General features: G+C 48.3%; 1 protein-coding gene across 1 annotated transcript in view; it reads left to right on the top strand.

Moving 5' to 3' along the window:
* Window positions 1–3876: 3876 nt before the first annotated feature.
* Window positions 3877–12206, top strand: part of SLC25A45 (solute carrier family 25 member 45) — a 14258-nt gene continuing 5928 nt past the window's right edge. The window contains exons 1-4 of the mRNA XM_015423904.1: window positions 3877–3934; window positions 4578–4621; window positions 7708–7779; window positions 9394–9579. Coding sequence (XP_015279390.1) covers window positions 3898–3934; window positions 4578–4621; window positions 7708–7779; window positions 9394–9579 — 339 coding nt within the window. The 5' untranslated portion in view covers window positions 3877–3897. The remainder of the gene's footprint in view (window positions 3935–4577; window positions 4622–7707; window positions 7780–9393; window positions 9580–12206) is intronic.

Raw genomic sequence — 12206 nt, 5'->3', positions numbered from 1 at the left:
CCGTTTTAATTCTAGGACTCTCTGACATTCCCTTTCCTCAGGGAATCCTGTGAGAAGAGGGCTCGAATCTCTAACAGAATCGTTGATACTGTCACCAAACTACAGTTCCCAAGATGCTTTATGGGAAACCATGCTAGGTAAGCTAGTATAAAACTGATAAAAGCATTTGTGACATAGATAAGGCCCAGGGTCATAGAACAATACGATACAAGAAACTTTGACCCACAGTTTTTTCTACCGTGACACTGGAGGCATGAATGAAAGTACTACTGGATTTCTCTTCCCTGCCATACCTGTCATTGATTGTAAGCTTTTTGGGGCAGAGACACCTGGCAGAAATTAGACCTCAGCAATCACTCCCTAAGTACGTGGCAGCCTCCCATGCGAGTTCCTTTCCTGGCGACAGGATTCTCAGATGGATGACTGATCCGGGCAAGTGTTCTCATGTTTTTGGCTGCTCCCTCTGTTGCTCTTTCTCTTTACACCTTTGGGGGGCAGCACTGTTCCTGCTTTGAACGTCCAGCTCTGCACATCTGAGCCCTCCTTTGGGTGACTGGCAGCCGCTTCTGCATCTAGTATAATCTGTGCATAAAACAAACTCGGGTGGGCTCCTGCTGCCGCCTTGTGGTGGCTGGGCATCCATGCTCATTGCCGATGCAGAATGTGCCCATATTTGTCCACGCTTCTGTTACAGAGAGCCACGGGGGTGTTCTGGCTGTGCAAAGCTGCCAGGCAGGTCCAGGAGCAGAGGGGCCAGCTGACTCCCTGAGGGGGCAAAAGTGGACTGTGGCACTACAGAGCTCCAGGCCAGGCAGGTTGCATGCTGGGAGATTTCTGCAGAGGCTAGTGGGACCTTGGGTGGGGTCCTGATGAGTACCTCCACTTTTCCAGCACTATCTGCTCTGGCTCCAGAAGAGAGTGGGGGAAGAACCAGTCCCTCAATTCCTAGGTCTGCTGTGAGCTTGCACACAGGGATACCACAACCGGTGATTTCTGTACCCACAGCTGGGGTTGCCAACCTCCAGGGAAGGGCTGGAGATCTCCCGGTATTACTTCTGATCTCCAGACTACATACATCACTTCTTAATTTATTTAAAACATTTATTGCTCTTCTCCTGGGGAAAATGGCTGCTTTGGAAAGCGGACTTCATAGCATTATACTCCAGCAAGGTCCCTCCCCCTCCCCAAACTCCACTCTCCTGGGCTCCACCTTCAGATCCCCAGGTATTTCCGAACCTGGAGCTGGCAGCCCTAATTTACAAATCTGCGTGTGGATGCCCAGGCATCGGGGTGAGTTTAAAATACAAGGCTTCTGCTACCCAAGGCACCCCTCTGGCTGTCACGGCACCTTTATTGGGCTAACGGGTCAGTATCTCTGTAAGAAACTCAGCGAACGCCAAGCGGTCCCTGAAAATGAACCCATGAAAGAACTTGAAGTCATTGTGCTTTTATGCTCCTGTTGAAGAGTTAACATAGTGCTTTCTGGAGTTGTGCATGTGGGTAAAGTGCTGTCATGCCGCAGCCGATTTACGGCAACCCTGTAGGGTTTTCAAGGCAAGAGGTGTTCTGAATTGGTTTTCCGTTGCCTGAATCTATGCAGCAACTCTGGACTTCCTTGGTGGTCTCCCATCCAAGTACTAACCGGGGCCAGCCCTGCTTAGCTTCTCAGAAATGATGAGATCAGGGTAGCCTGGGCCATTCAGGCTAGGGTTCTTGGGAGATACAAAGATGCAATTCAAAGGAAAGCTGGAAAGAGAGGATAAAAATTTCATTCATTCATTCATTCATTCATTCATTCATTCATTCATTCATTCATTCATTCATTCATGTATATAGCCTGCTTTTCTTGCTGAAACCCAAGGTGGATTGCATAATGTAAAACAGGGCAATCAAGACAGCATAAGGCAGCTGTTGACCTATGCAGTAGGATTAGGATTACAGAATTAGAAAACAAAGTGATCCATAGACTATCTAAAGCAAGGTAGGCTATAAACAATGCAGAAAGTGGAATTACAAGGTATAAGACAATGCAGTCAAAGCAGGTGATACCTACAAGTCAACAATCATTGCAGTAGACTTCAAACACATTCCATTATTAAGGTGCCCTGCCGGAGTGCTCCATTCTACTACAGTTCTAATCCCTTCATAAAAATGCCCTCCCGAACATTTCTGCTTTGTGCATTCAGACAAAAGTGGGTGTGGGGGCCTTCCCGGTTACCTCAGGCAGGGGCCATTTCACAAGTCAGGAGCCACAACAGGGATTGTTTCTGAGTGGGCAGTTGCTGACCTTACTCATTTGCAGGATGGCACCTTCAAAACGGCTTTGCTGTTATGAGAGAAGCAGCGCCAATCAGAACATAGAAAGGAATACATTAACAAATTGGGATTCATTAACAAGTAGGAATTCATTAACAAATTCAGCTGTGTTCTTTGTGCTTGGAGAAGGGCTTGGGGGTTTGAGAACAGGCAGGTTGTCTTGCTGGGGCAGAGCAAAGGTCTGTCATGCTCTGCCAGATGATGGCGGGCGGGGGAAGGGATTGCTCCAGGAGCTTCATTTCCATGCAGTGAGGCTCCAGCAAGCATTCTGGGCTGGCCCCCTTGGGCTGCATTTGTGCGCTCCGGATCTCTCGCCGCCTCCTCTGGCATACAGCCTTCCTACCCAAAAGCTGCCTTCCAGCCCTCCCCCCCACCTGAAAGTCCTGCCAGGGGGTTTCCCAACCTCTGGGTGGGTATGCAAAAGTATATAGCCCTGTGTACAATAGATGTATGTTCAAGGTAAATCAATGTTGTGCTTTTTATTTTTCTTTCTTAATTTTTCTATACTGTTCTATAAATATTGGTATACAATATTATCAAAAATAGGTTTCACCCAAACAAAACATCAAAGTACGGGTTTACATTCTGTACAAATATCCGGACAGCACCTTGTCGGTATTACAATCACTAGTCCCACGGGACTCTAGTAATTTACCCGTTTCGAATACAATCTTTTTCGAGGACTGTGATGTATATGAAGGACATAAGGCACAATAATTTCTCTTTGTGAGCACAAAAACTCTTAAGATAGCAGCAGATTTTCTAGGGTTCCATTGGAATCCTTGCGGCAGACATAATAACCTATCTAGGATAGCCTATCCCTCAGGTTCTATCAGGTAGCCAGGTAGACCTCTGCGTGGGGCCTGAAGGTCTCCCAGAATTACAGCTGATCTCCAGAGGACATAGATCAGTTCCCCTGGAGGAAATGGCTGCTGCGAAGGGTGGAGTTTATGGCTTTATACCCTGCTCAGGTCCCTCTCCAAAACCTGCCATCTCCAGGCTCCACTCCCAAATCTCCAGGAATTTCCCAGTCCAGAGTTGGCAGCCCTGCCAGCCACAAGTATCCATCTCTTCTGAAAAGTGCCTCATCTGCAATAGCGCTCATTGGTAGGGTTGCCAACTCTGGGTGGGGAAATTCCTGGAGACTTTCCGGGTGGAGCCTGGGGAGAGCGGGGTTTGTGGAGGGACCTTAGCAGGGTATATTGAGTCCACCCTCCCAAGGAGCCATTTTCTCCAGGGGAACTGATTTATATCACTTGGAGATCAATTATAATAGCGATAGATCTCCAGGTGCCACCTGGAGGTTGGCAATTCTTATCATTGGGCCCTTTTTAAATGCTATCTTTCCTCCTATGCTCCCCTTTTTCAAATTTTCTGTGTTGTGGATCTTTATTCAGGCTCAGGTCTCTCATTGCAGAGAGTCCTGCTGGTTAACGGCCTGTCTCAACCAGGGGAAAGGGGGGAAACGTGCCTCAGTGGCATGAACTTGGTTAAAGATTAAGGCAATACGAAACATTCATTCTGACCAGATTTCTCCCTTCAGGTGCAGATCTCTCAAGAACGGCCTGCTTCTCGGGTGCCATGTCCAGTGTGGAATTTGCTGCAGGATGGCTTTCTGGTAAGGCCTAAATTCCTCCCTCCTCCACAGCCCCTTCCTCAAAAGAACGGTTCTTCCCTAGTTCAGGAACTGAGGTGGCACCGGATTATTATTTGCGTAATGCCTAGAAGATGTTTTGGACACCCACCCCGTGGCCTTCACGTGATCACACCCCCTTTTCTGGAGTAGACAGTAGCTGGAGAATGGATATGAGTTGGTTTTGCTTCCTTAACCTATCAAACTTTTCCTGCCACAGATTTCCATTTCCCTCAGGGAAATGTGCCAGTGGCGCAAGTCTCCGTTATTCCTATTTCATCGATGAGTGGGGCTGAAAACAAAGTGCCTCCCCATAGCCACTCAGAGGTTATGGGGCTGAGGCAGACTTTAAACCCAATGCAGCACTCCGGTAAAGGTTGCCAGCTCCAGGTTTGGAAATCCCTGGAGATTTGGGGGGTGGATCCTCGGGAGGGGAGGGGAGAGAGGACACAGGAATACCATAGAATCCACCTTCCAAAGAAGCCATTTTCTCTAGGAAAACTGATCTCTGTCGTCCAGAGATCCGTACTAATCCCAGGAGATCTTCAGTCCCCACCTGGAAGTTGGCAACCCTCCAGTTGAACTGGCACCCCCCCCCCCCCACTAACTTCTCTTTCTTTTTGTGCAGGGGCAGCTGGGCTGGTTCTCGGGCACCCAGTGGACACTGTGAAGGTGACTTGCAGGGCTGGGAAATGTGCAGAGGGGAAAGAGGGAAGGTCCCTTCAGCTTTGGGGAGGGCCAAAGGGGGGAGATGCCAGCTGGAGGAAATTGTGGGTCGAAGCATCGGGTGCTTTGTGCAAACATGGTATATACCCTGTGTAAACTGCTAACATGGCGCTAGGTGCTGGTACTGGGTGTGGTGATCTGGGTTTTCAGCAGGCCGTGTCCTGTCCAGCAGCATTGCTTGGAGTAATCTGTGAGTGGCAAAATGACAGGCTCCCAGCAGTGTTCCCTCTAAGCTGTGCTAGGGGGCACTGGTACACAAAATTTTAGCTGGCTGCTCAAAGATTTTAGCTTTTAGCTCACAAGCATTTCCCCCCCTTGGACCCCCTGGTCCAATCTTTTTGAAACTTGAGGGGGTTTTTTTGAGAAGAGGCACCAGCAGCTATGCTGCAAATGTGGTGCCTCTAATTAAAAAAAACAGCCCCCCCAGAACCCCAGATACTCCCAGATCAATTTTCCATTAAAGCCTATGCGGCCCATTGACTATAATGATCCCCTTAGGCTATAATGGAGCAGAAAAAAATCTTCTTCTTTTTTTTGCACACCCCTATTATGCTTTTTGGTATGATTTGTAAGCTGCCTTGAAAAAGTAAAAGTGGGATATAAATATCTGGATAAATAAGTAGTTTGGGCAGGTTGATAACATTTAAACAACTTCCTGTTTGATAGGTTAGGCAGGGTCCTAACAGTGATTGTTCCACCTCTCTTACACTTGACCTGTAAATTTGCCATATTTTACTAAAACCCCCCCCCCCCAAAGTAGACTGGAAGAGTCCCCCCCCTCCCCAAGGGCTGGTATGTTTTCTAAGGCTCAGTGCAGGGCGACGGTCTGACGTCAAATCTACCAATATATTGGACTGGAGTGGGTAGACCAGTTCTCCAGAGGCCAGGTCTACCAATATAGTGGAAATGGGAGGGTAGACCTGTTCTCTGGAGGCCAGGTCTACCAATATAGTGAAATGGGGTGGGTAGACCTGTTCTCCAGAGGCTAAGTACCCATATAGTAGAAAGGGGAGGGTAGACCTGTTTTCAGGAGGCCAGGTCCACCAATATAGTGCAAATGGTTGGGTAGACCTGTTCTCCAGAGGCCAGGTCTACCATTATAGTGAAAAAGGGCAGGTAGACCTAGTCTCTGGAGCCCTGGTCTGCTCTCATAGAGGACAACATTTTCTTTTCTTTTTTTAACTCTATTTTTAATTAATTTTTATAACATTTACAACTCCACAACCATACAATGTAACTTAATAACTTAACTTTAAACAAATAGCAAATAATTAATCATAAACGTACAAAACCATATAAATCTAGAACATCAATCATAATATAATAATTCTTGTAGGTGTATATAGCAGATTTAAAACTAATACAATGCAAACTTATTATATTTAATAGGAAGAACATTAAATTTTTTTAAATACATCTTTATTAGTACTTCAAACAAAAAACATCACATAACACAACATACGTAAACACAAATTTGAATTCCAAGGTATAATACACATCTTTGCTATAAACAATAGTGCCTTCACATCCAATTATAGATATATCTAGCGAATTATACATTTTTCTGTAGCCAGCTGTAAAACTTAAGCCAAATATTATCAAATACATCATCATCCTTCCCCCGGAGCTTCATTGTGAGATTGACTCCCTTCAGTTTCTATATATTGAAAAAAGGAAAACCATTTTTCCAAAAAAATTGTATTCTTTTTAACACAACCATCCGCAATCAACAGTTGCATAGCAATTTTATCATTAACTACTATATCCCAAATTTTATCAAACCAAAGTCTCAATGTTGGAATTTTAACAGATTTCCAAAGTTGGGCAAGTGAGGTTTTTGCTGCCAGCAATAACAGAGCCACTATTTCTGTTTTCTGATTAGTCATAAATGAATCACTCCAACAATTTAATAAAAGAGACTCCGGAGAGTTTGGAATCCTTATACCAGTTATTTTTTCTATGATTGGCAACACCATTTTCCAGAATAATTGCACCTTTGGGCATGCCCACCAGCAATGTATGTACGATCCAATATCATTAGAACATTTCCAACATTGAGGTGAAACAATAGAATGACTATAGTAAAATCTTTGAGGTGTAAGATACCACCTGGAATTTTTTTTTATAATTTTGGAGTTTGATATTTAAGGATCTTGTGGTATATGCAGGTAAAGACCATATTTTAAACCATTTATCTTCTGCAGTGGCTCAAGTGGTTAAGACACTGAACTGCAGGCTGTGGAAGGTCAGTAGTTCAGCAGTTCGAGACCCGGGTGCCGCATGACGGAGTGAGCTTCCCATCTCTAGTTCCAGCTCCTGCCAACCTAGCAGTTCGAAAGCAAGAAATTGCAAGTAGATAAATAGGTACCACTTCGGTGGGAAGGTAACAGCGTTCCGTGCGCCTTGGTGTTTAGTCATGCCGGCCACATGACCACGGAAACGTCTTCGGACAGCGCTGGCTTTTCGGCTTTGAAATGAAGATGAGCACCGCAACCCTAAAGTCGGATTCGACTGGCTTTCGAGCAAGGGAACCTTTACCTTAATCTTCTGTAAATTGTGTTTGACAATCAGATTGCCAAGCAGTTTGCTGTGTTGTAGCAGAGGACCATTGTTTTTGATTAAGCAAAAATATATATAAGTTTCATAGTTCCCTTTTCTCCGAGGACAACATTTTATGTAATGAAATTTGATTTGATTCCGTTTTCTCTTATAATGTTTAAATTATTCCTAAAATATAATTTAAATATAATTTAAAATAATTCATTCTGAGATTTTTTTACAAGGTTATGGAAATAATCTTCTAAAAACTAATTTATGCAATAGCCAAATGTAGACTTGCTCACAACTTTAATGCTACTAGCTTTTTTAGCGCATGAGGCAGAATTTCTGCTCACAACACTGTGGAGCTTAGAGGGAACATGGGTAGATAAAGTCACCCACCAGTTTGAATCTGGGCTACCTTTCCTCAGTCAGGAACAGTTTTTCAGACCCCACCCCACCCTCCTCGCTCTACCAACTCTATCATGTTTTAGGTGCGGCTGCAGACGCAGGCTGGTTACCGAGGCATCTTGGACTGTGTGGTCAGGACGTACCGCGATGAAACGGTTTGCATGCGTCAAATGGGGCCGGGTCACCCTCTCCAAAGGCACCGAGCTGGCACCAAAATGGTGCTAGGTGCTGCCCAGGCAAAAGAGAAGCCTCAAACGGCCAAGTCCTGGTGCCCAAAATGGAGGCAGCAAACAATGAATGCAGAGGACGGGGGGGGGGGGCAATTGGATGTGAAGCGCGAGGGACCTTTTCGCAAGCGCCTTTTCTGCTTCACGGTACCAAGTACTCTGTTTCTATACTTGAGTCTTGACAATCCAGGGGAATAGTTAGTATTTTCTCCCCCCACCCCTTTTGCCAGGCTGATACTTAGGGAGACCCACGAACCTCAGAGCCAGCTTGAGCAAGATGCTCTCACTGACTCCCCCTGTGGATCGGGTTGCCAACCTCCAGGTACGGGCCAAAGAGCTCCCAGGATTACAACTGATCTCCAGGCGATAGAGATCAGTTCACCTGGAGAAAATGGCTGCTTTGGAAGGCGGACTCTATGGCATTTTTACCCCACTGAAGTCCCTCCTCTCCCCAAACCCCGCCCTCTTCAGTCTCCACCCCCAAAATCTCCAGGTATTTCCCAAACGAGAGCTGGCCAGCCTACCTGTGGGCCCTCCCGTCCACCATCCCCTCCCCTCCCTTCTCCTGCTGGCCAATCCCCACCACTGGCCAGAGGAGTGAAAGGGCAAGCCAGCAGGGCAGGGAGAGCTGCTGCTTCGTGCCCCTGTTGCTGCCTGCTCACTGGTGGGGGGGGCCTTGGTGGCCACGGCAAGGAGGAATAGCCAGAGTGGGAGGGGGCCCCCCAGGAACTGGCAGCAGAGCTTTGCCTCCTGACACTAGGCACATTTGGGCAAGTTACCCCTTGGTCTTCTGCATTCATTCGCATGGGGTCCATTACCCTATTGCAGGCGGGGTGCCCAAAAGGCAGCCTCCCTCCCCATACAGAGCCACGTCTGGATGGCAGACGGCGGGGACAAGCGAGGGAGGGTCATCCTCATACAGCCTGGCTTGTGGGCTTCTCTGTTGCGGAATCTGGGGAAAGGTTAGGTAGGCCTTTGATGCGACCCAGTGAAGCGTTTTTTACTTCAGCCTTTCCTTCGAGGCTCTGAGCTGCTGCCAGGACTGAAGTCTCTTCCTGCCATGCGCCCGCTGGATCCTGTAACATCCTCTTGCCGCTAAACATTCGGGGAGGGGGGATGTGGGAGCTGGGCTCTGGCCAGGGCCGGGTGTGCCGGGCACTAATCTCTGATGCTCTCCGAGGCAACCCAAATTGTGAGCAGAGGCAAGCCAGAGATAGGGCCTTGGAGAACCGATTCCTTAGACATGCCAGTTTCCTGTGTTTACACGTCTCCTGCTACTTGTGGGGAAGAGGAGGGGGCAGAGAGGCTAAAGTTCTAACCGTGGTTGGTCCCATGTGTCCCCTTTTCCTTCTGAGCTTCCCTCGGCATTGCACCCATGTTTCGAGGCTGCGTTCTGCAGCCCTTGAGGGCTTGATCTGGACCCCAAATCCCAGTCTTTATTTATGTAGGATTCTGGTTCTGGAGCTCCATGCGTGACAGACTATCTGAGCTGCCACCCGTCTTTGAGGGCTACCAGTTTCCCCCTCTGCTTCTCCCTTGCAGGTCCTTGGCTTCTTCAAAGGCATGAGTTTCCCGCTGCTCAGTGTGGCCATGGTCAACTCCATCATGTTTGGGGCCTACAGCAATGCCCTGCTCTACCTCAGCAACACCCACCACCGGGACCGTCGCTCCAACCCACCCAGCTACACCCACATCTTTGTAGCGGGCTGCTTCTCGGGACTGGTGCAAGTAAGGGATGGCTTGTCCTCTGGATTGTGTACGTGGGAGGGACAGCCCGGGCTAGCCTGATCTCATCAGATCTCGGAAGCTAAGCAGGGTGGGCCCTGGCCGGTACTCGGATGGGAGACCACCAGGGAAGTCCAGGGTTGCTGTGCAGTAGGGCTGCCAAGTGAGGGCGGGTGGCGGGTAAACCCCTGCTTTGGCAGCCCAATTTCCGCCGCTGCGGAATCGGGCCCCGGGGGGGAACCCCACCCCGGCGTGCGCGTCACCAGGAAGTGACGTTATGACGCCGGGCACGCTGGGGGTGGGGCCACAACCATCCGAGGGGAAACTCTATGGTTTCCCCTCGAATGGTCGTGGCCCCACCCCCAGCGTCATAACGTCACTTCCTGGTGACGTGCGTGCGACTCGCGCACGCGCTCCGGGATCCACCCGGGAGTCCCCTGCTGCGGAGGTAAGCTATACTTGGCAACCCTACTGTGCAGAGGCAGGGAAATGCAAACCACCTCTGAATGTCTCTTGCCTTGGAAGCCCTGCAGGGTCGCCCTAAGTCAGGTATAACCTGATGGCGCTTTACACGCACACAAATGTGTGGAAATGGGTGATTGAAGCTCTCCATGGCATGGAGGTAAAGAACGTTGTGTTAGTAGCCTACTCTCTGACGCTGAGCACAGTTGGACCTATGGTTAGTAATTGGATGGGAGACCACCGAGGAAGACCAGGGCTGCCACGCAGAGTCAGGCAATGGCAAACCACCCCTGAACGTCTCTTGCCTTGAAAACCCTATGAGGTCCCCATAAGATGGCTGCGACTTGATGGCAAAAAGAAAGAAAGAAAAAGGAAACAGGGCTTCTGCCTGCTTGTCCCCCCCCACCTCCATATAACCTAGGGTTGCCAACTCCAGGGTTAGAAATAACTGGAGATGTGAGGGTGTTTAGGGAGGGGCGGGACCTTGGTAGGGTATAATGCCATACAGTCCACCTTCTAACGCAGCCATTTTCTCTAAGAGAGGTGGAATAAGTGTTTTAAATAAATAATAAATAGGTGGTCTATGAGGTCTGGAGATCGGTCATAATTCTGGGAGATCTCCCCCTCCCCTTGGAGGATGGCAACGCTATTGTGACCTAACCAGCTGCCCCTATAGTATCATCTAGCTCCCCCCCCCCCATGGTCCTAAGAGACGTTCCGAGGCACCTTTTTATTGGCCGGTCCATTGTGGTCACCACGACAACTGCCTCCCTTCCTGGACCATTCCTTTCTTCTGTCTTGCTGAATTGGCCTTCCGGGGGAAAACCTGCACAATGGGAGGTGTCCAATATTCATTTGTATTCTTTAAAAAAATAGACATCTAATTAATTTTAATATGAACAGAACAAAAAACCTTTTGAAACAGTATTCAAGATTTATTTATTCATCCCCCCCCAATTCTCTTACCCCCCCCCCCAACATTATTCTTGCAATTTAACCTTATGGAAAATAATTAAGTAAAGCTATATCATAGTAAGGACACTGATCTATAATATAAACCTTTTATACTCCACTGATCTGGGGAAGGAGATTTTCTACCGCGTTGTGACATGAATCTCTTGGGCCAGGCCAGATCAACCCTCTCTCAGGGGAAGCCCCACAGGCTCTTTTCCATGGCTGAATGGCTGGGATGGCAGAGAGGTTCCCCCTTGTAGTCATTCCAGGTGGGCGGCTGTGTCAAGCTGCCGCAGCAAAAAATAAAGCAGCCATTTCAACGGCATCTTAAAGATCAACAAAATGTCTTCCAGCGGAGCTTTGTTGCATCAGAGCTCACTTCATCAGGTGCACAGGAATATACGCCTCTTGTGGGTTTCTTTTGCCATCAAGTTGCAGGCGACTTACAGTCACCCCGTAGGGTTTTCAAGGCAGGAGACACTGAGAGCTGGTTTGCCATTGCCAGTCTCTGTGAAGTGACCCTAGATTTCCTGGGTGGTCTCCCATCCAAATACTAACCGGAGCTGGCCCTGCTTAGCTTCTGTGATCTGACAAGATCCAGCTAGCCTGGGCTCTCCAGGTCATGGTGTAATTAGTAAATGCATGTACACTAAAAAAGCTGCAGAGAACAGAAAGGGAGGGGATATCACAAAAAGAGGAGAGTTTAAAGGAATATTTAGTCAAAAGAGTCATTAGCCCCTTCATCCATCCCCCTTTTACTTCACCTGCCACCTGCCATCTGCCAGTTTGGTGTAGTGGTTAAGTGCGCGGACACTAATCTGGGAGAACCGGGTTTGATTCCCCACTCCTCCACTTGCACCTGCTGATGTGACCTTGGGTCAGTCACAAGCTCTCGCACAGCTGTTCCTGAAAGAGCAGTTTCTGTCAGAGTTCTCTCAGCCCCACCCACCTCACAGGGTGTCTGTTGTGGGGAGGGGAAGGGAAAGGAGTTTGTAAGCCGCTCTGAGACTCATAAGAACATAAGAGAAGCCAATGTTGGATCAGGCCAAAGGCCCATCCAGTCCAACACTCTGTCACACAGTGGCCAAAAATACCAGGTGCCATCAGGAGGTCCACCAGTGGGGCCAGGACATTAGAAGCCCTCCCACTGTTGACCTTTGTTCACCCCCTCAAAGAACACCAACAGGTTAGTGAGACAAGATCTTCCCTTACAG

This window comes from Gekko japonicus, unplaced genomic scaffold (genome assembly GCF_001447785.1).
Source record: "Gekko japonicus isolate JY-2015 unplaced genomic scaffold, Gekko_japonicus_V1.1 scaffold313, whole genome shotgun sequence".
Classification (NCBI taxonomy): domain Eukaryota; kingdom Metazoa; phylum Chordata; class Lepidosauria; order Squamata; family Gekkonidae; genus Gekko; species Gekko japonicus.
This window is presented reverse-complemented; position numbering and strand designations above follow the sequence as displayed.